Here is a 24,373-nt window from a genome sequence, read left to right as displayed (position 1 = left end):
GACCCTGGGCCTTGGAGAATGGGAGAAGGAACTGACGGAGAGGCCATAGATTAGCACAGGGAGGAGACAGTGACCTTAGAGTCTGCTGCTTAAACCCTGTGAGTCCACTCTACAGTACACAGTATGGTAGGCAGCAGCTACGACAGTGTCAGCAATGGAAAAACAGAGACTCTTATTCAGAACAACTAAAAGCTGCTATCCTTGGAAGGAACTTCAGCTAAGCATTTGGAGTCACTCTTTGGCGTGTAAGTCTGTAGGTAATATTTCTTCTCGGTTCTACTTCAGTGAATTTTCTACATTTTATATAACCAGCAAGCATTATTTTTACAATGGAATTTTTTCATTAAACATAAAGTTATCTTTCATTCTTGTCCTTTAAGTTGATAATTCGTAAAAACGCATATGACAAAGACCAGGTTTAATTAATAAACAAGAATAAATTCTTACCTCAACATAGTCTGTTGGAACAAGCCCTCGTTCTCCTTTGCTGTTTCTTCCTTCCAGCCATCCTCCACCAACATCCTCAAAAAGGTTTAAAAAAAAAAAAAAGAGTATAGTTGGAATTTCCTGCAGAAACTTGGCTCTGGGAATTGTTATCCATAAAAAAAGTAATTAATATTAACCCATTAACCTTTTCATTCCCATGGGGCTAACGCTGTTAAAAATTTCAAATTCTTAAGCTTTCTCTTTATGCCAGAAAAGGATATAATTTAAAAATGAGAAAAATCAAACTTCAACAATAATTGATCAGAGAGAGAGAAACAGAATGCCAAGATTTTGTAATTTCCTTCTGTTGACTGGTCTGTGGTAGACTACACAAATGGTTTGCAGCTCCGACTGTCAAGGGACAGAATGCACCCTCATTTCCAGAACCTGCGCTATCCTTTGTGACCTCTTCAGCCAACAGACTGAGGTGGAGATAACACGGGGTGAATACAGAGCCGGCCTCGAGAGGCTCTGCACACTTCAGCTCACTGGTTTTTTTTCCCCAAAAGAGCTGGATATTTGGGTTGCCAGATGATGACAGAGACAAGGCTCTGTCTCCCTGTTGGCCGACCCAAAGCCAGCCGACCCCCAGCAGGAGAAATGCCAGACAGAGGAGGTCATGGTGGCCTGCTCTGCCCTCGTGCCCTGCTGGGCGATGCAGGCCCATGGGTGACCCCAGGTCAGGAGAACCACCTGGCTGGCTTGTGGATCCCCAAGCAACAATTGACTATTTGTTTAAGCCACTAAGCTTTGGGACTGCCTGTTATTTAGGAAAACTAACTGACACAATGGGACCCACTGGAGAAGGGAGTGGCAAGCCACTTCAGTTTTCTTGCCTTGAGAACCCCATGAACAGTATGAAAAGGGAAAATGATAGGATACTGAAAGAGGAACTCCCCAGGTCAGTAGGTGCCCAGTATGCTACTGGAGATCAGTGGAGAAATAACTCCAGAAAGAATGAAGGGATGGAGCCAAAGAAAAAACAACACCCAGTTGTGGATGTGACTGGTGATAGAAGCAAGGTCCGATGCTGTAAAGAGCAATATTGCATAGGAACCTGGAATGGCAGGTCCATGAATCAAGGCAAATGGAAGTGGTCAAACAGGAGATGGCAAGAGTGAACGTTCACATTCTAGGAATCGGCGAACTAAAATGACTGGAATGGGTGAATTTAACTCAGATGACCATTATATCTACTACTGAGGGCAGGAATCCCTGAGAAGAAATGGAGTAGCCATCATGGTCAGCAAAAGAGTCAGAAATGCAGTACTGGGATGCAATCTCAAAAATGACAGAATGATCTCTGTTCGTTTCCAAGGCAAACCATTCAGTATCACAGTAATCCAAGTCTATGCGCCAACCAGCAACTCTGAAGCTGAAGTTGAACGGTTCTATGAAGACCTACAAGACCTTTTAGAACTAACACCCAAAAAAGATGTCCTTTTCATTATAGGGGATTGGAATGCAAAAGTAGGAAGTCAAGAAACACCTGGAGTAACAGGCAAATTTGGCCTTGGAATGAGGAATGAAGCAGGGCAAAGACTAATAGAGTTCTGCCAAGAAAATGCACTGGTCATAGCAAACACCATCTTCCAACAACACAAGAGAAGACTCTACACATGGACATCACCAGATGGTCAACACCAAAATCAGATTGATTATATTCTTTGCAGCCAAAGATGGAGAAGCTCTATACAGTCAACAAAAACAAGACCAGGAGCTGACTGTGGCTCAGATCATGAACTCCTAATTGCCACATTCAGACTGAAACTGAAGAAAGTAGGGAAAACCACTAGACCATTCAGGTATGACCTAAATCAAATCCCTTATGATTATACAGTGGAAGTGAGAAATAGATTTAAAGGACTAGATCTGATAGAGTGCCTGATGAACTATGGAATGAGGTTCGTGACACTGTACAGGAGACAGGGATCAAGACCATACCCATGGAAAGGAAATGCAAAAAAGCAAAATGGCTGTCTGAGAAGGCCTTATAAATAGCTGTGAAAAGAAGAGAAGCAAAAAGCAAAGGAGAAAAGGAAAGATATAAGCATCTAAATGCAGAGTTCCAAAGAATAGCAAGAAGAGATCAGAAAGCCTTCCTCAGTGATCAATGTAAAGAAATAGAGGAAAACAACAGAACGGAAGAGACTAGAGATCTCTTCAAGAAAATTAGAGATACCAAGGGAACATTTCATGCAAAGATGGGCTCGATAAAGGAAAGAAATGGTATGGACCTAACAGAAGCAGAAGATATTAAGAAGAGGTGGCAGGAATACACAGAAGAACTGTACAAAACAGATCTTCATGACCCAGATAATCACGATGGTGTGATCACTCATCTAGAGCCAGACATCCTGGAATGTGAAGTCAAGTGGGCCTTAGAAATCATCACTACGAACAAAGCTAGTGGAGGTGATGGAATTCCAGTTGAGCTATTTCAAATCCTAAAAGATAACGCAGTGAAAGTGCTGCACTCAATATGCCAGCAAATTTGGAAAACTCAGCAGTGGCCACAGGACTGGAAAAGGTCAGTTTTCATTCCAATCCCAAAGAAAGGCAATGACAAAGAATGCTCAAACTACCGCACAATTGCACTCATCTCACATGCTAGTAAAGTAATGCTCAAAATTCTCCAAGCCAGGCTTCAGCAACACGTGATCCGTGAACTCCCTGATGTTCAAGCTGGTTTTAGAAAAGGCAGAGGAACCAGAGATCAAATTGTCAACATCCGCTGGATCATCGAAAAAGCAAGAGAGTTCCAGAAAAACATCTATTTCTGCTTTCTTGACTATGCCAAAGCCTTTGACTGTGTGGATCACAATCAACTGTGGAAAATTCTGAAAGAGATGGGAATACCAGACCTCCTGATCTGCCTCTTGAGAAATCTATATGCAGGTCAGGAAGCAACAGTTAGAACTGGACATGGAACAACAGACTGGTTCCAAATAGGAAAAGGAGTACGTCAAGGCTGTATATTGTCACCCTGCTTATTTAACTTATATGCAGAGTACATCATGAGAGACGCTGGGCTGGAAGAAGCACAGGCTGGAATCAAGATTGCCGGGAGAAATATCAATAGCCTCAGATATGCAGATGACACCACCCTTATGGCAGAAAGTGAAGAGGAGCTAAAAAGCCTCTTGATGAAAGTGAAAGAGGAGAGTGAAAAAGTTGGCTTAAAGCTCAACATTCAGAAAATGAAGATCATGGCATCTGGTCCCATCATTTCATGGGAAATAGATGGGGAAACAGTGGAAACAGTGTGAGACTTTATTTTTTGGGGCTCCAAAATCACTGCAGATGGTGATTGCAGCCATGAAATTAAAAGACGCTTACTCCTTGGAAGGAAAGTTTGACCAACCTAGATAGTATATTCAAAAGCAGAGACATTACTTTGCCAACAAAGGTCCGTCTAGTCAAGGCTATGTTTTTTCCAGTAGTCATGTATGGATGTGAGAGTTGGACTGTGAAGAAAGCTGAGCGCCAAAGAACTGATGCTTCTGAACTGTGGTGTTGGAGAAGACTCTTGAGAGTCCCTTGGACTGCAAGGAGATCCAACCAGCCCATTCTGAAGGAGATCAGCCCTGGGATTTCTTTGGAAGGAATGATGCTAAAGCTGAAACTTCAGTACTTAGGCCACCTGATGCGAAGAGTTGACTCACTGGAAAAGACTCTGATGCTGGGAGGATTGGAGGCAGGAGAAGGGGATGACAGAGGATGAGATGGCTGGATGGCATCACTGACTCGATGGACGTGAGTCTGAGTGAACTCCGGGAGTTGGTGATGGACAGGGAGGCCTGGCGTGCTGCGATTCATGGGGTCGCAAAGAGTCGGACACAACTGAGCGACTGAACTGAACTGGCCTAATCTTCCCGAGTGCTCCTAGATAAATAATGTTAATAAATAAACTAAACAGAAATGTACTCTATGCCAGGAGTCCCAGTTTTTAATGTTACCTTTGAAAAATCCTACTGCTTCCCTTTAAAATAATACGGGCTATCTTAAATTCATAAAGCATACCCTAGTTAGTTAATATCTACCTGAATCTAGATAATATATTCTTTTAAAAAGTCATTTTAAATGACTTTGTCCATTTCTTGACCACAACAGCAATTTAAATACTGTTTTACCAAGAAATTAAGAGTGCTTCTTCATAAAAAAAAAAAAACCAACAACAGTAAATGTAAGCTTTCATGTCTTCCACGATTAAAAATAGAGCCGATTTACTTATGCACACCTGGCACTCTGTATAAAACTACATATATTTTTTTCTAACCAGCAATTCCTTTTTTAACAGTCAGTACTGCACAAGCAACAGGGAAGGAATTCAGGTGGGTTTGAAAGATCAGCCTGTTAAAAAAATAAAATCTTAAACATAAATCCTTAAGAGACCAATTTAAACGTAACAGTTCTCTTACCGGATTTGTAATTGTGATGATTTCGCCTTCATTAACCGTCAGTTCATTATTTCCAGGTTCAGCAGAAAAATCATACATAACCCGAGCCTATTGGAAGTAAAGAGAAAAAGAGGAAGTTACAAATGTAAATGTAACAGTAAAAAAAAAAAGAAAAAAAGAACCACCTATACCGCTCACTTTGTGAACAACATGTCATGACCGCGGTTGCTGTTGTTTTGGAACAAAGGAAGACGTCGGATCAAAATGATTCATCAGCGCTGTTTGTGAGGAAGAATGACACCAAGAGAGAGACCCCTGCTCTGCTCCGGGAGGAGGGAGGTTTCTGTTGCCTCCCACACGGTACTTAGAGATTGGGCCCTGAAGAACTCAGAATAAACCCATTTCAGCAAGGGGAAAAGAGCACGCGTGGCCTTCCTGGCAGGAGGCAAGAAGTGGAAATACAGACACTGTTCACTGTGGGCACACGGACTCTCAGGGACTGAGGGATCTCCACAGAAGTATGAACACACATGAGATGCACAGTCTTTAGATGAACCTCCTGCTATTAAAACTCTCACTGTTCTTTACCTAGGGTAAATTCTGACAGTGCAGCAACCCTAGCCAACTAAAAACACAGAGATCTGAGCTGTATGCAAGATATATTTATACTCTTCTACTAGAATACTTGCTACTAAGAAGAAGAAAGTGTTGGTTGCTCAATCGTGTCCGACTCTCTGCAACCCCATGGACTCCAGCCCACCTGGCTTTTCTGTTCATGGGATTCTCCAGGCAAGAATACTGGAGTGGGTAGCCACGCCCTTCTCCAGGGGATCTTCCTGATCCAGGGATCGAACCCAGGTCTCCTGCATTGCAGGTGGATGCTTTACCATCTGAGCCATATGAAGACTTACCTAGGGCTCTGGTATACTTGGGTCAGGGAACCTGAGCAGTTGTGATTTTCAAAATTTTTCTTGCCATGGAATCTGAATCTCATAGAAAATAGGCTAAAGGGAAGCTGCTCTGGTTGATGTGAGGTGCGGCTGCTCTTTCAGGCCCTTCCTCAAGCAGATGCTTGAGGCACCAACCCTGAGATGTGGGTTCCTTGGAATAACTAACTGCCATGCACGTATTCCAAGAGAGACAACCACCGCTGTAAAAAATACATATACTTTTATAATATGTTATGTGCATTTAATCCATCTCAAATTCTAAATAATTGTCTTTTCATGGACTGTCTTATAGGAGGAAGTCCATCTTACAAATTGAGACCACATGTACCTAGGAAATATGGTTTGTTTTAAACTTATCCTGGTGCTTCCCGGTGGCTCAGCGGTAAAGAATCCACCTGCCAAAGCAGGAGAGGTGGGCTCGATCCCTGGTCAGGGAGGATCCACATGCTGCGGAGCAACTAAGCCCCTGTGCACAACTGCTGGGCCTGTGCTCTAGAGCCGTGAGCAGCAGCTACTGGAGGCCCTGCGCCTGGAGCCCGAGCTCCATGACAAGAGAAGCCGCCACAAGGAGCCTGCGCACCACAACCAAGAGTGGCCCTCGCTTTCCGTAACCACAGAAAGCCCATGCAGCAATGAAGACCAAACAATGAATATAAATAAATAAACAATTATACATATAAAAAAGTAATTGTCCTAAGAGGCAAAGCAACGCCTGCCTACAGGGTTCATCAACCAGGACTAGCGGGCCTACACTCCTTTAACACGCGTTTGCTGCACACCGACCACGCGGCGAGAACTGCGCTGGACAGTGCTTCCTCCACACCTGCTTAAGGACGCCTGAAATGCTTCTAACAGGGGCCAAGGATTCACATCCAGTGGCAAAAGATTAGGGGAAAAGACCCCAAATTCTAATTTACTTTGAAATACATCAAAAATAATAAGATGAACTGCTGGAGGAAAGCGATAAAGCAGGTACAGTAAGTAAACTTATTTATGGAATCTTGATGGGGGTTCATGGTGTCCAGTGGAAAATGAGTTCAACTTTTCTACATGCTTGAAATTTTTCATAATAAAATGTTGGAAAGAAACGAACAGTAGTGCACAGCATCAGATCCTTTACTTTTACACACTGGGAAGGGGGACTGAGAGTCAGGCTCAGGCAGAGTGAGAATTCTGCAAGCGCCACCGTTTTCCTGAGATCACTAAGGGGACAGCGACCCTGGGCTGAGGTATGTTCCTCACGCAGCTGTAAAAGGAGATAGAATTCAGCTTGTCCCGTTGGGGACTAAAACATGTTTTTATAAACATGTCAAACCAACCTCAATCCCTCACACAATGAGGGCAGATAGGAGATAAAGGCCTGAGGAGGGAGGTGGGGGGCTCCCCAGGCCAGGACGCACCCCAAGGACAAGAGCCAGATGAGGAACCTACTGTTTTGATCCTGCTCCTTGAGGATCCGTTAACGATTTTTTTGATCCACTTAAATCCAACCAACCCTCAGATACAGAACAGCAAAAGCCTCTCGTTTACTAAACTTAACAACTTGGTGAAACAGTATGTGAAACAAGTCAAAAATAAAAAAATGGAAACTCCCCTACACATTTAAATATTACTGAACATGTACCCACGGAAAATGTCTATAAACACTGTAGGTTTATTTTAAACATTGACTTAGGACTTTTTTTTTTAAACCTAGAGATTTTAAGAATTATAACTGAGACTAACTTTGGGGAAGATTTAAAAAGTATATCCCCAAATGAGCATAAATGTCAACAGGAAGAAAAAAAAAAAAAAAGCCACTGAGCAGAGAAGAGCAACTTGGTTGCTCCAGGTGAGCAGGTTTAGCGCAGATTGGAAGCCCGCCCACACCCACTCCTCTCCCGTCTTATCGCAGCCTCCAGGTGGCCTCACCTTCCCACCCTCCCCACCACTACAGCATCTACGCAAGCAAAGATGCTGACCTCGACCTCAACTGCCAAGCTGCCGACTATTGGTTGTTGAAAGAAAAGGTTGTTTTTCTCACTCCCTTTTCCAGTAGTTAGGATGGGCTTCCCTGGTGGCACAGAGGTTAAAGCGTCTGCCCCCAATGCGGGAGACCTGGGTTTGATCCCTGGCTCGGGAAGATCCCCTGGAGAAGGAAATGGCAACCCATTCCAGTATTCTTGCCTGGAGAATCCCATGGACGGAGGAGCCTGGTAGGCTAGAGTCCGCGGGGTCGCAAAGAGTCGGACACGACTGAGCGACTTCACCTTACCTTACATTTCCAGTAGTAGCTGTTCTTTAAGAAACAGCTCCAAGCATTTCAAGGGCTAAATTTCCACAGTTCCTGGTCAGTCAGAATTGGTGGCACCCACTGAGAATGGCTCCAAAATTAATTTTCTTCTGTAAATTTTTTTAAGAATAGACTACCAGTAAAATTGGTACATGCTTTTAAAAATGTTTTTCCGAAAATGGGTTGAAGTGTTCTCCTGAAACATGATGCACTTGGAGGAGATTTCTAACTGGCCAACTGGACAAGCACTGGGCTGGAGAAACCTCCAAGACAAAGAGAAACGTAAACATAAATTCATTGCGTAGGAATATGTTTCCAAGAAACGAACAGAATGATCTTAAGTCTCCGTGTAACAAAAGGCAATTATACAATCACAAGTAGGAAGAAATCCTTCGGAATGCTTACACTAAACCAAACTGTACCATCCACTGCCGTGTCACTCCGCCCAGCCTCCACTCCACTCATGCACGGTTCTGGAAATACTTGGACCAAGGGAATCCTAAGGCCATGTTGTGACCAAACTGCTGGAGGCTGGGATGACTCTGAGACACTTTCTACCCAGACTCGCCCAGATCAAAGCTTCTTTATGTGGTATACAGAACAATCAGATGAAAGCGTCTGAACAGTTCTTGGATGTGGTGGCATCAAACTAGCCATATCACACATAGCATCACTATTACCCCAATCACGAATATATAAAACATGAGCTACCAGGGAAAGAACTTTGCAATTCACATCAAAAGGTTTAAAGAGCATCTAGAACTCAAGAAAAAGACTGGTAACCCACCAGAAAAATGGGCAGAGAAACACGGTTCACAGAAAAAAATAAATGGTCCTTATACTATTTATGTGTGGGGGAAAAAAATGCTCAATTCCACACATAAAGGAAGACAAGTTAATCTGGCAGATGTAGCCAGATTTCCCTTTGTTGGGGACTGTACTATTTAAACCTCTGCCAGCAATATGAAAGAAATGGTTCTCCCCAGCTTCACAAACAGAATAAATCACCCAACCTTTGTATTTCTGCTCAGCTGATAAGTGAGAAATTTTGCCTCACTACAGTTTGCAAGATCCATTTACCTTTAGATCCAGAAGTCTCATTTTGAGAATCCGTTCCCTACATGCATGTGTGTACCAAGTCATTCAGGGCAGCACTGTTTGCAATATGAAAAGACTGCAACCACCCTAGCAGCTACTAAAAGGGAACTCGTTACATAAACCATGGTATACCATCCCAAGAAAATATGTAGCGATGAAAGCATGGGAACAATCTCTAATTACTGACATGAACTACTGTTCATTAACTGAGGAGAGCTAGCTAGCTGCACAATAGGGCATGTAGTATGCTACTTTTTTCATAGGCAGAAGAATACTTATATTTGTCAGTACTTCCATAAAGAAGCACTAGATAATTAAAAGAAATTCTTTTAACATTGATTGCCTATAGAGATGGGAGAGGAAAATGAGTGGATAAGAATAGTGAGATTTCTCAGTTTATTTCTCATCATTTTAACTGTGTACACGTATCACCTGCCCAAGAATTCTAAATGAAGATGGCGGGGGGCGGGGGGGGGGGAGGCGGCGGCACGACATCATTTATAGAATCAGCAAAAGATAAACTAGTTAGGAATAAAGTAAGGAGATGTGTAAGGGAAAACTTTACAATATTCCTGAAAGACACAGAAAATGGGAAAAACTGAGGAGTGTGGCACATTGTTTGTAAAATAAATCTTCCCATCCCTATCTGAATACCCTCTGCAAGGTGACTTTGCCACTCCTCCCAGTATGAAGTGAAGGCTGTTTTTCCACCTCTTGACTTTGGACTTGTTCATGCGCTTCTTTGGCCGACAAGGTAACAGCAACTGTGATACAAGCAAAGGGCGTGAAGCACCTACCGGGTGGGGCCTGCCCTCCCGGTTGCCAGGATCACCTCCCCGACCACATGAGCCTCTGCAGAAGAGGGACCACCATCCCAACCCAGCCATCCCAGCCGCTCAAGGTGAGACCCTGGCACGTGGACGAGGCCACCCACGGCCATCGAGGCCTGGGCAGGCTTTTCAGACCACAAGAACCACTCACAGCCAACCTGCAGAGGTACAGGGAATAACATGCTGTCTTAACTCACTAAGTTTACAGAAAACCATGAAAAGCACCAAAGGACATCTTAGGTGAATTTTTAAATAATCTTGCAGTGGAGGAGGACTTCAAGTACGGAACAGAAATCCTGAAGAGAGAAAAATTTCTCTTCTCCCGAAATAACACATATCTACCTTGCCTGGCAAAAGCCATTATCAACAAGATTAAAAAAAAAAAAAAAAAAAAAGACAAGACAGGAAAAATATGTGACTTTTATCACAGACTAAAGGTTGGCTCTCCTACACTACGAAGGCTAACTACGAGTCAGTAAGAAATAAAAGGTTCTCAAAAATGTAAAACCTCACTTATAAAACTAAACAAATATTATTTTCCCACTATCGACTGGCAAAACAAAACAAAAACTTTGATCAGAACATCGTGTGGGTGAGGGTGTGGGGGCAGAGACAGAGGAGTTACGTAGAGCAGCTGGCAGTCAGAGGCAGCGTATCAAAATCCAACTCAGCCTCCAGGAAGTCTTCCTCCAGAAATATTCACACATTTGCAAACGGTTATTAACTGCAGCTCTGTTTACAGGAGTAAAGGACCAGGCCAGCCTGAAAGTAGGGATTGGTTAGTCAAATAGGGGCCTGCCATGGAAGGGAATATCAAGTACTCCAGGCAAAAAAAAAAAAAGGAGGGCTTGCTTATTTTTCACATGTGGAATCATCTCTAAAGTATATGTATTAAATGAGAAAATAAAGCAAAGTACACCACTGTGTCAAAAAAAAAAAAAAAAGAAGAAAGAAAATGCATGTGCTTATCTCTGTAAAGATATATAGAAGTAACATTGCCTCTAAGAGAAGACAGCTGGCTGAAGGACAGATAGGAGAGAAATTTTCAGTGTTATCTTTATGTAACATTTTAAGTGTTTTTTTTTTTTAATATGAACTTACTGTTCAGTCAAAAAAATTATAAATCAGAAGCACTGTCTTATACCACTAACCCAGGAAACTCAGAACCTTGCTGAAACTACCACAGTCTATTCGAGAATATTTCCCCAGGTATGACAAAACACAAAATACTCCAAAGTTTAACTCAAACAATGACTGGAAGGCAATCAGAATCCGTATTAACGTCTACACATTCCTGGAGTTCTCATTCTGTGTGCTGCTATTTCTGCGTGTGTGTGTGTGTGTGTGTAAAAAGGTACTTTTAGAACAACAACAAAAGCAATATAATGAAGCTAAAATAGGAAAAGTTAGAAAATGCTCCTCTTCACCCCAAAGGGCACAAGTGCTAATAGGTTTGAAAGTACCCTTCAGAATGGTCTGCATTTGACAAGCATGTGCACGCGTGCACTCGCACACACACACGTATACACACACCCAATCAGAACCATGACACCTGTACGCCTCTGCATTTCACGTTTTATCTAGTCTTCGGACTCTTCATATCAGCACATCTACCCTGCTCTTTATCTGAGTTGCAAGGCTACTAATCACCACTCAACCTTCAGGGCAAAGCACAGGAAAACCTGCTTACCTGTGGCTAAGAAAAAACTGCACCCCACTCCAAATTCAAATAGCTTTACTGTGTTTCCTGGTTATAAAATGACATGTGCATTATAGAAAAAAAAGATAGAAGTTTACCAGCAAACAGTACTCCAAGTTTCAAACTTCAGAGACAGTAAGCAGAAAACATATATGTTCCCAGTAACAGTGGTCTGTCCATACCACCCCTGCCCCCCAGCGTGTCTTGACAATGTTTTTCATTTCTCCCCACAAAACGGGGGTGAACTGTAATTACTGGCAACGTAGTTATTATGAGCTGGCTTCAGAGCCAGACCACGAGTCCAACTGCCCATTCTACTGTTTCACCAGCCTTGTAAACTTGGCTGAATTCCTCAAAGTCTCCGGCTCAAATTCCTCAAGAATGTGATAAGGCCAACAGTTTATGCCTCATGACACAAATGATCAGGGAAGTAATGGATATAAGGTGTTCAGAACAGTGACTGGCATAAAGGGCTCAATTAACGTTAGCTATCATGACCTCCAGCGCTCTTCCCGAGTATTATACATACATCCTGCGTGTGCTAAAAAAACTTGCTGCCACACAAGGGAAACAGCCAGTGCCAGGTTACTGACTCACACAAAAAGTAGTTCTAGAGTCTGTTACTTCACCTGATTGAAGGAGAACCAGACCACCTGAGAGGTCAACCAGAAAGAGCCCCCCGCCCCCACCTTGTGTAGTTTGTGTACGAAGGTAAGGGGTAACCCAGCAAGGCTGATGGTGGTCCACAGGGAATTCCTCAACCCCGATCATTTGAAACAATATTAGAATGATGAAAATTAATCAGACCAATTTTAAAATAAAAAGAAATCAGGTTTCTCTGTAAACAATCACTTGCTTTTTTTTTAATGTATGTATACAAAGATAATTGGGGGTTATTCCCAAGTGCAACAACAACAAAAAACAAAATACCAAGCAGAAGCGATAACCAAACGCATGAAGAGCCTTAGTAAAGAAAGCCTTTTCAATAAATCACACTGTGTTCCTGAGAACAAAGGTAGAACACCACAGAGACGCCTAGCTGTAACTATAATGTCATTTCATCTAAAATTCCAAAAAGATTTCTTTTTGAGAAACTGTGAATGAACTCGTCCCAAAGTACTCTGCTCACTTTATAAAGGGTACCTGAAACATAGCATGACTTGAAAAACCAAAAATGAGCAAACTTCACCTTTAGCACTTTAAGGCCACGAACAAAAATCAACAGCCAGAGATCATATGTTCAAGACTCTTAACATTTTCATCCAGCTCTATTATAAACTCAGCCTAGTTTCCAAAACAGCACAAAGTACCTAGGTTGAGAGACTGTCCCTTAAAACAAGTTCCTGCTTCAGCTGTTAGTCTCTTTTGTCTTAATGCTAGTGATCAGCAGCAAGGACCACTGAGCCCTGTACTACACTGATTATTCTGTACTGAATACCCAACAACCCCATTTAGGAAAAAAAATTTATCTCTTAAAAGTTAAGAGAAATAAGTCCTCACAACGGACTCTATCAAAATATTCTATCATACTCAGTGCTTCAAATTCCTTACAAGGACTGAAATTTCCCCTAAAAACGTATTTCTTTCAAATGCAGAGCGTGTCAGAGCGCTGAGTGCTGGGGAAAGCACAGCAAAGGGCGCCCGAGCTGTGGCGCAGCTTCTCTGCTATCTGGAGGCTTCATGGATCAACTGAAACACTGCCCACATGCAAAAATCGCAAAAAAATAAACTTGTCCCCAAGAACGTCATCATTTTTCTGATAGAACTCGATTCAACCCAAGGCCTTTTAGGATAATGCTACTAAAAGGAGAGACTAAAAAAACTTCAGTATAGACCAAGCAAAATTTAGAAAAGAAAAAAAAAGGAAAACTAGAACATAAAGTGAATAACTGATACATCAAAATCTAGTAGTGAAAACAACTAATCAAGGAAACTCCCTGGAGGCCCAGTGGTTAGGACTCTGCTCTTTCACTGCCAACGGCCTGGGGTTGGATCCCTGGGAGGAGAACTAAGATCCCATAAGCCTCACAGCAGGGCCAAGAAAAAAAGAAAATCAACCAATCAACAAAGAAGTAACTGATATTAGATTTGCTGTTACACATACTGACAAAAACAGCTAGAAAACTGGACAAAGTATACAAAGTAACAGTTTCCAGAGACTCCCAAAGGGACAGCACAGGAAAGGAAACTCCGAGAGAAAGGAGAGGGGAGATGAGCCCTGTGAAGGCTCTGGCTTTCTGACAGGCGGCACTTTCTGACCAAGGGCTGGGAGAAGCCAAGAGCCCCAGGCAGGAAGCACAGGTCCTGCGAAGTTGACAAGACAGAGACAAAAATTCCAGGAGGCTAACGCGGCTAGTCAAGGCTATGGTTTTTCCAGTGGTCATGTATGGATGTGAGAGTTGGACTGTGAAGAAGGCTGAGTGCCGAAGAATTGACGCTTTTGAACTGTGGTGTTGGAGAAGACTCTTGAGAGTCCCTTGGACTGCAAGGAGATCCAACTGGTCCATTCTGAAGGAGATCAGCCCTGGGTGTTCTTTGGAAGCAATGATGCTAAAGCTGAAACTCCAGTACTTTGGCCACCTCATGAGAAGAGTTGACTCATTGGAAAAGACCCTGATGCTGGGAGGGATTCGGGGCAGGAGGAGAAGGGGATGACAGAGGATGAGATGGCTGGATGGCATCACCGACTTGTGGACATGAGTCTGTGTGAATTCCGGGAGTTGGTGATGGACAGGGAGGCCTGGCGTGCTGCAATTCATGGGGTCGCAAAGAGTCGGACATGACTGAGCGACTGAACTGAACTGAACTGAAGGCGGCTGAAATCTGAGAACAAACTACCAGGAAGGAGTTACTCAGGGAAAAAGCTCCAGAAACCTGCGCAAAGGTCTCCTTGAGCTGGTTGGTAAATATGGAACTGCACACAACTGGGCAAACTGCTTTAAGGCCTGGCAAAGGTCAACTCTTGGGAGCCGCTGGGTCAAAAAACTGTCAGAGGTCAGGCAGAACTGGAAGATACTAGAGCTCTGACTAGCCAGAGAGGGAAATTCCACTGAATACACCCAAAGCATTTAAGGTAGTAACCCCAGGCAGGCTAGGGCTAAAAAAGGCTACCCTGGACTCAACACACTCAGAAGTTACTCTTGAAAGAAAGGAGCTGATGCAACATCACCCATAAAGGGATATACCTTAAAAGCAGCCAAAGATGGCGGCGAGGGCCAGACACATGCCACACCAAGGAGCAAAGAATGACCGCAGGTTTCTTATTAGAAACAATACAGTCAAAATCCACCTGTAAAGCCGTGAAAAATAACAAAACTGTCAACAGAATTCTGTACCCATCAAAAACATCCTTCACAACTAAACATAACACAAAGACATTTCCAGATGAAAGCTAAATTTGTCACCAGCAAACCAACACTACCAGAAATATTAAAGGAAGCTGTTTAACCAGAAGGAAAATGATATCAGACAAACACCTGAATTTATACCAAAGAAAGAGCGTCAGAAATAATATGTAGGCCAAAAAAAAAAACCCAAAACACAAACCTCATCGTTTAATTTCCATAAAAGATATCTGACTTTAAAAGTCAAATAACTGACTTTTGAAACAAGAATAACGACAGTGTAAAATGTACAACAGAAAACAGCACAAAGGTCAGGAAGCAGATATAGAAATATGCTGCTGCTGCTAAGTCACTTCAGTCGTGTCCTACTCTGTGTGACCCCATAGACAGACGGCAGCCCACCAGGCTCCCTCGTCCCTGGGATTCTCCAGGCAAGAACGCTGGAGTCGGTTGCCATTGCCTTCTCCAATGCATGAAAGTGAAAAGTGAAAGTGAAGTCGCTCAGTCGTGTCCAACTCTTAGTGACCCCATGGAATGCAGCCCACCAGGCTCCTCAGTCCACGGGATTTTCCAGGCGAGAGTACTGGAGTGGGGTGCCATCGCCTTCTCCATAGGAACGTACTGGGTTCTCATAGCATGCGACGTGCTGTATTGTTATCTGAAGTTAGAAATGTGTTAAGATACCAATGCATACTGTGAACCTAAGGGCTATCATGGATGGATGGATGGAAGGAAGAAAATAAATACTCCAATTAAAAGACAGATTGTCAACTTGATAAAAAGTAAGACCCTGGGCTTCCCTGGTCGCATAGTGGATAAGAATCGTCTGCCGATGCAGGGGACAATGGGCTCAATCCCTGATCCACGAAGATCACACATACTGTGGAGCAACTAAGTCCATGCACTGCAACTACTGAGCCCACGGCTCAAGAGCCCATGTTCTGCAACAAGAGGTAAATATATAAAAGAAAAAAGATCTGCAGATATGCTATTTATGAGAAATGCACTTTAAGAGACAGAAAACTTGGAAGGTAAGAAGAGATGGCAGCACTACTGCGGGGACTCTAGCTCACATAAAGAGCCAGGACGGGGTGCAGAGGAAGCGCACACAGACCTCCCACCAGGACTGAGTCACCAGGTAGACAAGAACCAAGAGGCAGGATCCCTGACCGCCTGTGGACCTGACTCTGGCTGTGCGTGCAAGCAGCAGGCAGGCAGATGGCACTGCAAAGCTCCTTCTGCCACGAGAGACAGGGAAGGAAGACAACTGGTCCTGGGAAAAGGCCAGTTTAACAGAATATATGTATTTCAGAAAGTAGACAAGAATTTCACAAGACACAGTAGGCAAACTTCAACGTCAGAAAAAAAAAAAAAAAATGGTGCACCAGGTATTGGATTTACTCTCCAACTTCAAACAAGTCAAACGCTGACCAAAACCTAAGAATCAGCTCAGCAGCTCTGGAGAGTGATCCTGGAGAAAGTGAGGATGAGCCCAAGAACTGGGGAGGGGAGACCAGGCAGAGGCTGTCGATGCTCGAGTGGGGAGGCGCTGGAGGCCAGGGTTCACAGGGGAGGGTGTGGGAGAGGAAGGGGCCGCACACAGGCTGCCCTGGAGACCTGCGGAGGGACCATCGCTCAGAGTCCCCGGCTGAGAACTGATCAGCACGCACAGCAAGAAAACCGCCCAAGGAGCACGCAGGACAACCTCCAAGGGTGTAATTAAGAGATATGTAGGATACGTGCTAGCATTTTGCAAAATTGACTTCAGTTTATAAAATCAAGATATTTATGCTTGCCTAGAAAACGGTAAATTTACATTACATATATTTTACCATGATTTTTAAAGTCCATGCAAATAAATAGTACAATGGTGGGGGGAGGGGAACACAACTAACGTTACTCTAATTGCACTGCGTTCCTTCTATGGAATTAGCTTTCTGTGGCTGATGGTACACCCCCTAACACATGGACAGCCCCCAGCAGCTAGCAGTAATGTGGGTTTAAAAGTCAAAGAAACAAAGATGTAATCTCAAAAGTGGCCTGCCAGAAGTGTTAAACAAAGTAAAATACTTTCAGTGTAGACACCAAGCATACAAAGCAGATGTGATGAGCTTCACACTGTAAAACCACTTTAAATTTTTTTGCTTTAGGGCACTTTTGGGGGCTTACATGTAAGCACATGACCTCGGCTGTAATTTCAAAAAGCAGGGACTTCCCTGGAGATGCACTGGTTTGGATTCCGTCACTGCTGAGGGGGCGAGTTCAGTCCCTGCGAGAACCGAGATCCTACAAGCTATAGTGTTGGGGGGAAAAAAAAAATGAAAGGAAGGAAGGGAGGAGAAGAGAGGCCAGGAGAAAGCTCTCACAGACTACAAAGATAACTGCCCCCTACGCTATATGCTCAGAGGCTCTTAGCCAGTTACACTTTCTAACTATTCCATGATTTTATTTAACTTCTCTGCTCTCTCCTTCTCCTTAGCAGTTAAACCACTCTTTAAAGAATTCCTACTTCAACCCCAAATACTCCTTGGACCTATGTCTTCTCTTAACATCTCTAAGAAATTTGACTTTATTGTGCGTGCACGCTCAGTCGTGTCTGACTCTTTGTGACCTCATGGACTGTATTCTGTCAGGATCCTCTGTCCACGGAATTCTCCAGGCAAGAATACAGGTGTGGGTTGCCATTTCCTCCTCCAGGGGATCTTCCCAACCCAGAGATCGAACCCAGGTCTTCTTTACCACCGTGCCACCTGGGAAGCCTTAACCCCAAATACTCCTCTGACCAATGCCTTCTCTTAACTTCTCTAAGAAGTATGAATTTATTACTTTAATTAATACTACTTTCTTACTGGAGTATAGCTGGATTTAGTGTTAATGGCTGCTGCATAGAAAGGTGATCCAGTTATATATATAATCTCTTCCATATTCTTTCCCAGTATGATTTATCACAGGATACTGTTCCCCATGCTACGCAGTAGGACTTTGCTGTTTATCCATCCTATATGCAATAGCTGGCATCTGCTAACCCCAAACTCCCAATCCATCTCCCCAACCTGGCAACCACAAGTCTGCTTTCTAGGTCTGAGTCGGGTTTCGTTTCATAGGTCAGTTCATTCGTGTCTCACTTTAGATCCACATACAAGTGATAGAGTATAGTACCTGTCTCTTCTGGACTTAGTGTGGTGACCTCTCTGTCCATCTAAGTGGCTGTGAATGGCGCTGTTCCCAGCTTTTCCATGGCTGAGCAGTATCCCACTGCATATCTGTACCACATCTTCTTCATCCGTTCAAAAGAAACTTGAATTTTAAGACAAGCTGTCCATGGTCTCTGTGTCTACCCCATTCGCTGCTCACTCTTCACCCCACAGTAGCCGAGCTGTGCCCGTGTAAGGACACTGGAATGGCTCTGTCAAGGCCACAAGCAGCCCTCTTGGAGGGAAACTAGTGGACCTGCGGGGCCCTCACCTCACTCCGCCTCCTGGCTGCGTGGGACACCGCCGTCCACCTCCTCCTCCTTGAAACATTCCTCCCTTTGCATCACCATGTGGGACCTCTTCTGACTGTCTTCTCTCCTTTCTCAGGCTTTTTTTTGGAGGCAGGCCACCCTGTAAAAAGTTCATGTTCCTGGGATCCGGTGCTCTTCTCACTGGACATACTCTCACCAGGTGACAGTCACCCTGACAACTTCCGCCTGCCATTTTTATACTGATGAATCCCACATCTGAACACACCTCCCCTCTTCCCTGACTTGATCAAATCCTGCTCTTCTTTCAGGCCCCTTAATTCACTGAGATTTCACTTGTGGGAGACATCCTATGACCGCCGAAACCTGCTGGGTCTCTCCTCCAGGCTGCCTTTGGGCCTACACTGTACCTCCCCAGCGCTGTACTTGCACGGTGTTATTCCTGCTTGCTGACCTGTGGTACATCTTCTACTGAACTGTAAGTTCCTTCTCTATCGTGTTCAGCACAGCGCCTGACACAGCAAGCACTCAAATACATATTTATTAAAGGAATGAATGATTAATCAATGTACTGCACAGTTTGGTATATATGATATAACAGGTGTTTGATGCTCAAGTTAATGAATTCATTGCCATTTCCGAATAAGTTTCACTTATTTCAGTTTTGAAGTTATAGAAAGTAGTTTTCTTGAGATGAAAAACTTCGTTTAGTCTAGGGTTACTGCCCCAGCGAAAGAATCAAAAACCATTTAATAGGCAATCATACATCCCTTAAGTTTATAAACTAAGCTCTGTTTTGCAAAGTGCCAACGCTTGTCCCTAACATTTCTTAATTATACTTTTCCTAAATCTCTACTGTGACTGTGGGGCTAGAATTTCCCCACAGCATTCTAGGCATTTTCTGCTTAAAGCCATCAGAGACCGTATTTAAAGTCTGCACTCCCCTGGGATCCTCTGTGGTTACTAGAGCGGATGATCGGATTCTAGACCAAAGCTAGGGGGCAGGCACACATTCATTTGTCAACCAAATATGTAACAGGCAGTTACTACTGCAGGGCTCCGTCCTAGGTGGACACAGTGGTGAAAAGCATCAAGGTGGCTACCTCCCCTCAGAAGTGTTTGTTTTAGGAGGTGTACAAGGTAATGCAAGTGGTGGTGGTTTAGTCACTAATTCATGTCCAACTCTTTTGTGACACCATGGACTGTAGCCTGCCAGACTCCTCTGCCCATGGAATTCTCCAGGCAACAATACTGGAGTGGGCTGCCATTTCCTTCTCCAGGGGATCTTTCCGAACCAGGGATCGAACCCTTTTCTCCTGCATGGCAGGCAGAAGGTTCTTTACCACTGAGCCACCTGGGAAGCAGGCGGTGGAGGTGCTGGTAAAGAGCTCAGTCAGCTGACGCAAGAGTAACAGACTGGTGGCAGCTACTTTGAAACGGGTTGTTGGGGAAGGTCACTTTTGAGGAGGCAACATGGGAGATAGGAAAGGCCAGGGAGGCCTGGTGTGCTGCAGTCTATGGGGTCACACAGAGTCGGACATGACTGAGCAACTGAACAACATCTGAGCTGACACCTATGAATGAGGGTGCCAGCGTGTGACAAGCAGGGTCTGGGGGAGGACGCAAGGCCAGCTATGGCAGAGGGGCAAGTGCAAAGGCCCAGAGGAAGCGCTGTGCAAAGCTAAGTGTAAAAGTACAAACTGGAGGTCAAATAATACAAAGCTATGTTTACGAAAACAGTTTTAAAAAATCAGCCTTTCTTTTTAGCAGGGCTTCTCCACTGTGTCTATAAACTAGCATTCAGGAGAGAAAAAAAGAGTATATTACTTATATAGCCTATGAATAAAACACACTGAAAATGAGCTACAGGAATTAAGCACTACTAAAACCAGAGCATTTCGCTTTTCACTTCCATGCATTGGAGAAGGAAACGGCAACCCAATCCAGTGTTCTTGCCTGGAGAATCCCAGGGACGGGGGAATTTGGGCTTCCATCTATGGGGTCGCACAGAGTCGGACACGACTGAAGCGACTTAGCAGCAGCAGCAGCAGCAAAACCAGAGCAGAAGCTGTGTTGTGTATTATGCAGGCCTCCCGCCTCCTTCCTGGGCCCGTGGTAGAAATGACTAATTGGCCAGCACGGTCTATGCACAACCGCAGTCCCTCCAGCAGTGCCCTCCTAGCAGCCTCTGCTTATCATCTCTGTCCTAAAAGTGCAGTAATCAAAATGGATAATTTGGGGGGGGGGGGAGGGGTGCGTGGGCGGGCTATGTTTGCAGGATCTTAGTTCCCTGACCAGGGATTGAACCCATGTCTCCTATAGTGGAGGCATGAAAAACCACTGGACCACCAGGAAGTCCCAAAAAGGATAAAATTTTTAAAAATACTTTTTGTTAGAAAACTCCTAAAGAATATATGCCTCACGGTCCTGCTTTAATAAATATGACACATTTTCCTGGTTTCAAAAAGACTGCCCTAACAGTATAATTCCATCATAACCATGTATTACTGGATAAGAGAAAAGACATCGGATACTTGATTTCTAGACCACATCAGTCACACTTGAAAAAATGACAGGATGACCTGCAAGTCCCTCTGGACCTGTTTAAAGAATTTAAATTAACCATCTTACACTGTTGTTGTTGTTCAGTCACTAAGCAGTGTCCAACTCTTTGCGACCCCATGGACTGCAGCACACCAGGCTTTCCTGTCCTTCACTATCCCTGGAGTTTGCTCAAACTCATGTCCATTACGTCAATGATGCCATCCAACCATCTCGTCTTCTGCTGTCTCCATCTCCTGCTCCCAATCTTTCCCAGTAACAGGGTCTTTTCCAATGAGTCGGTTCTTTGAATCAGGTGACCAAAGTATTGGAGCTTCAGCATCAGTCCTTCCAATGAGTATTCGGGGCTGATTTCCTTTAGGATTGACTGGTTTCTCCAATTTGAAAGCATTGATTCTTTGGCGCTCAGCCTTCTTTACGGTCCAACTCTCACACTGGTACATGATTTCCGGAAAAAACCAGAGCTTTGACTATTTGGAGATGTGTCAGCAAAGTGGTATCTTGGCTTTTTAATATACTGTCTAGGTTTGTCGTATATTACATTAATCTATTTAAATGATGCAAGTGGATGCTACTATACCTAAGCATGGACTTCCTTAAGGTGACTTGGTGGTAAAGAATCCGCAGGAGAGGTGGGTTCGACCTCTGGGTTGGGAAGATCCCCTGGAGAAGGGAATGCCTGCCCACTCCAGTATTCTTGCCTGGGAGATCTCATGGAGAGAGGAACCTGGTGGGCTGCAGTCCATGGGGTCGCAGAGTCAGACACGACTGAGTGACTGAGTACGCACACAAGCACTATACTTAAGTGAAATGCATAATCTTTACTCAAAACGATGTTTCTCCTTAAAGCCATCTACATAAATACACACACAGCGGGGTTACAGGACCAGCAGGGATGGCTGTTTTAAACTGACACTTGGATGAAGGCCAGTACTCTTAACGACGATTTATTTTTATCAGTGGTTCCTCTTTAGGGCACTTTCTCTTCTAAATTCATATAGCTACCATAACTCATCACAGAAATACAGCTGCTGTTTATTGTATCAGAAGTATAAAGTTAAAGATACAGTAAAGTAAGATTACCAGAGAGAATTAAGTTAGGCAAATACAATATAATTTGAAGAGCTGACAATGTTTATTACACACACAAAAACACAAAAAACAAAAAAAACCCCACCAAAAAACGGAAGAATGAATCATACTTAGTCAAACGAAGAGATTTAGACCAAACAGGCACCAAGAGATGGAAAAATTCAGAATGAGGGAGTCATCACATGCAAAGATGGAGAAGCCAGAAAAACTCCCTGGTGGGTCCTAACCAGATGCCTCCTACAACACAGGAAATGGGCCTCCAACCAGGTTTTTGCCAGCATCCTCTCTTCTCTTTCTAGTTGGTCCTTCCTGAAACCAAAAGCCCCTACAAAAAGAGGAAACCAAGCAGATGAGGAAAGGTGAAGTGGGACCAAGTGTTTCTAGGTGGGACGCACTTCACATGTGTCCTTCCTCAATGTTCAAAACAACCCCCAGCGGTGGTATTACTCAGTTCTGCAGGAGAAACAGCAGCTCATATCAATTACATACTTCGAGTAACCTGTTTTGAGGCAGAACGCCTGGCCAATGAGCTGGAGTTCTGACCAGCTCTCTGCCCTGCAGTAAATGATGTCAGTTGCCCTGAAGCGGGTGGGCTCTTCCTACCCCCATCTTTCCTCTCAGCCAGTTAACCCAGCACACTGCTGCCAGAGGCCCTCTCGGTAAAACCAGCATCGTGTCACATATTAAAAGTCCTAATAACAAACACCTTATTCCCTGCGATCAAGCTCAGATCCATTTCCCCGGTGTTCACCATCCTCCAACATCTAACACCACCCTAAAAATCTAGCCCTGCTCCCCACTCCACAACACCAAGCCCTCTCCAATCACCTTTCTTCTCTCACGCAGATCAGCACTGCGGAGTGCTCACAACATTCATGCCCTCCTCTCGCCTCTTCACTGGGGGGTTAAAATCCGCCCCCATTTTGTTCAAGTTTTCATCCCTCCCTCTCGTGAGCCAGGTAAGGTAACCCCATGTCTGATTCCAGGTACTGATCTAGGCCTGATGAGCCAAGGCCCCAGTATTTCTTAATAGTGGTGCAGTTAATGCTGGCCAAGGGGAGGACAATTCTTTATACTGTGATGATCCTGGAAGTCATAAAAAGCTTAATGTCCCTGTAAGGGATAAGAAGGCATAATTACAGACAGGGAACCAACAGCCCAGAGTGACTAATTTGCTTACGGTTAGTGAGCTAGAAAGTAGCAAAGCTGGAAGTGCAACCCAGGACTGTCCTCTCCAGGACACCCAGCAGGCTCCCAGCTCTCACTCAGGAAGTCATCCACTGAATATCCACAACAGATCATTCCGAGAGGCTATAAAAACAAGCTGCCGCCCTCAGAGGCTAGTGGGAAAGACCAAAGATTACAGCAGAATCAGAGAGGATGTGGAGCCTTTGTCATTTGGCCAGGATCTTTCATTTCTCCATTGAGTATGGTCTTGTATCCTGTTCGTGAGGTTCTCGTGGCAAGAGTACTAGAGTGGTTTGCCATTTCCCCCTCCAATGGACCATGTTTTGTCCGAACTCTTCGCTATGACCCGTCGATGTTGGGTGGCCCTGAGTGGCATGGCTCACAGCTTCACTGAGCTACTCAAGCCCCTTCACCTCGACGAAGCTGTGATCCATGAAGGCACGAGGGCCTCACGAACAGAAGCTGTATGTCTTTACTTATTTTATATGCTCTGTGGTAAACCTAACTACCTCAGTTGCAAATTACTATAAGCACTGAACACTGGCTAAACTGAAGTGCCAAGAAAGATCCTGTCCCATCAGCAGCAACAGAATATTTTTTTCCAAAGGATTAAGTCTTCCCTACTTTTCAAGTAGAAGGAAAGACTAACACACAAACTGTAATTACCGAGTTCCCCACAGTTGTAAGATCCTCTAAATTTAAAGAGTTACGATACCATTTTCTTAGTAAAACAGAAAATGGTACATTTACTCAAGTAAACTACACTTTTGTTATTTATTAGATAATTGTCTAAAATTCATTTTCTTTGCAAATGATACTGAAAAGCACTTCTGATAATCACTTAAATCCTAATATGGCACTAGGATACTGACTGACTAAAGGCAGCTGATCACGTTAAAGCAGTATCAAAAAAATACTGAACTTACTACTACCATCAATCTTCCTCAAAGTCTGATGGGTCCATGAGATCCACAGCCTAACCTAAGCAA

The 24,373-nt window shown here is 43.9% G+C and overlaps 1 protein-coding gene across 1 annotated transcript in view; it reads right to left on the bottom strand.

Moving 5' to 3' along the window:
- Positions 1 to 24,373, bottom strand: part of SNX9 (sorting nexin 9) — a 91,488-nt gene that overhangs the window by 48,410 nt on the left and 18,705 nt on the right. The window contains exons 2-3 of the mRNA XM_018053410.1: positions 4,908 to 4,994; positions 448 to 522 (exon numbers count right to left, since the gene is read on the bottom strand). Of these exons, the coding sequence (XP_017908899.1) occupies positions 448 to 522; positions 4,908 to 4,994 (162 nt within the window). The remainder of the gene's footprint in view (positions 1 to 447; positions 523 to 4,907; positions 4,995 to 24,373) is intronic.

This window comes from Capra hircus, chromosome 9 (assembly GCF_001704415.2).
Source record: "Capra hircus breed San Clemente chromosome 9, ASM170441v1, whole genome shotgun sequence".
Lineage (NCBI taxonomy): Eukaryota > Metazoa > Chordata > Mammalia > Artiodactyla > Bovidae > Capra > Capra hircus.
Note: the sequence above shows the minus strand (reverse complement) of the source record. Positions and strands in the feature narration are given on the sequence as shown.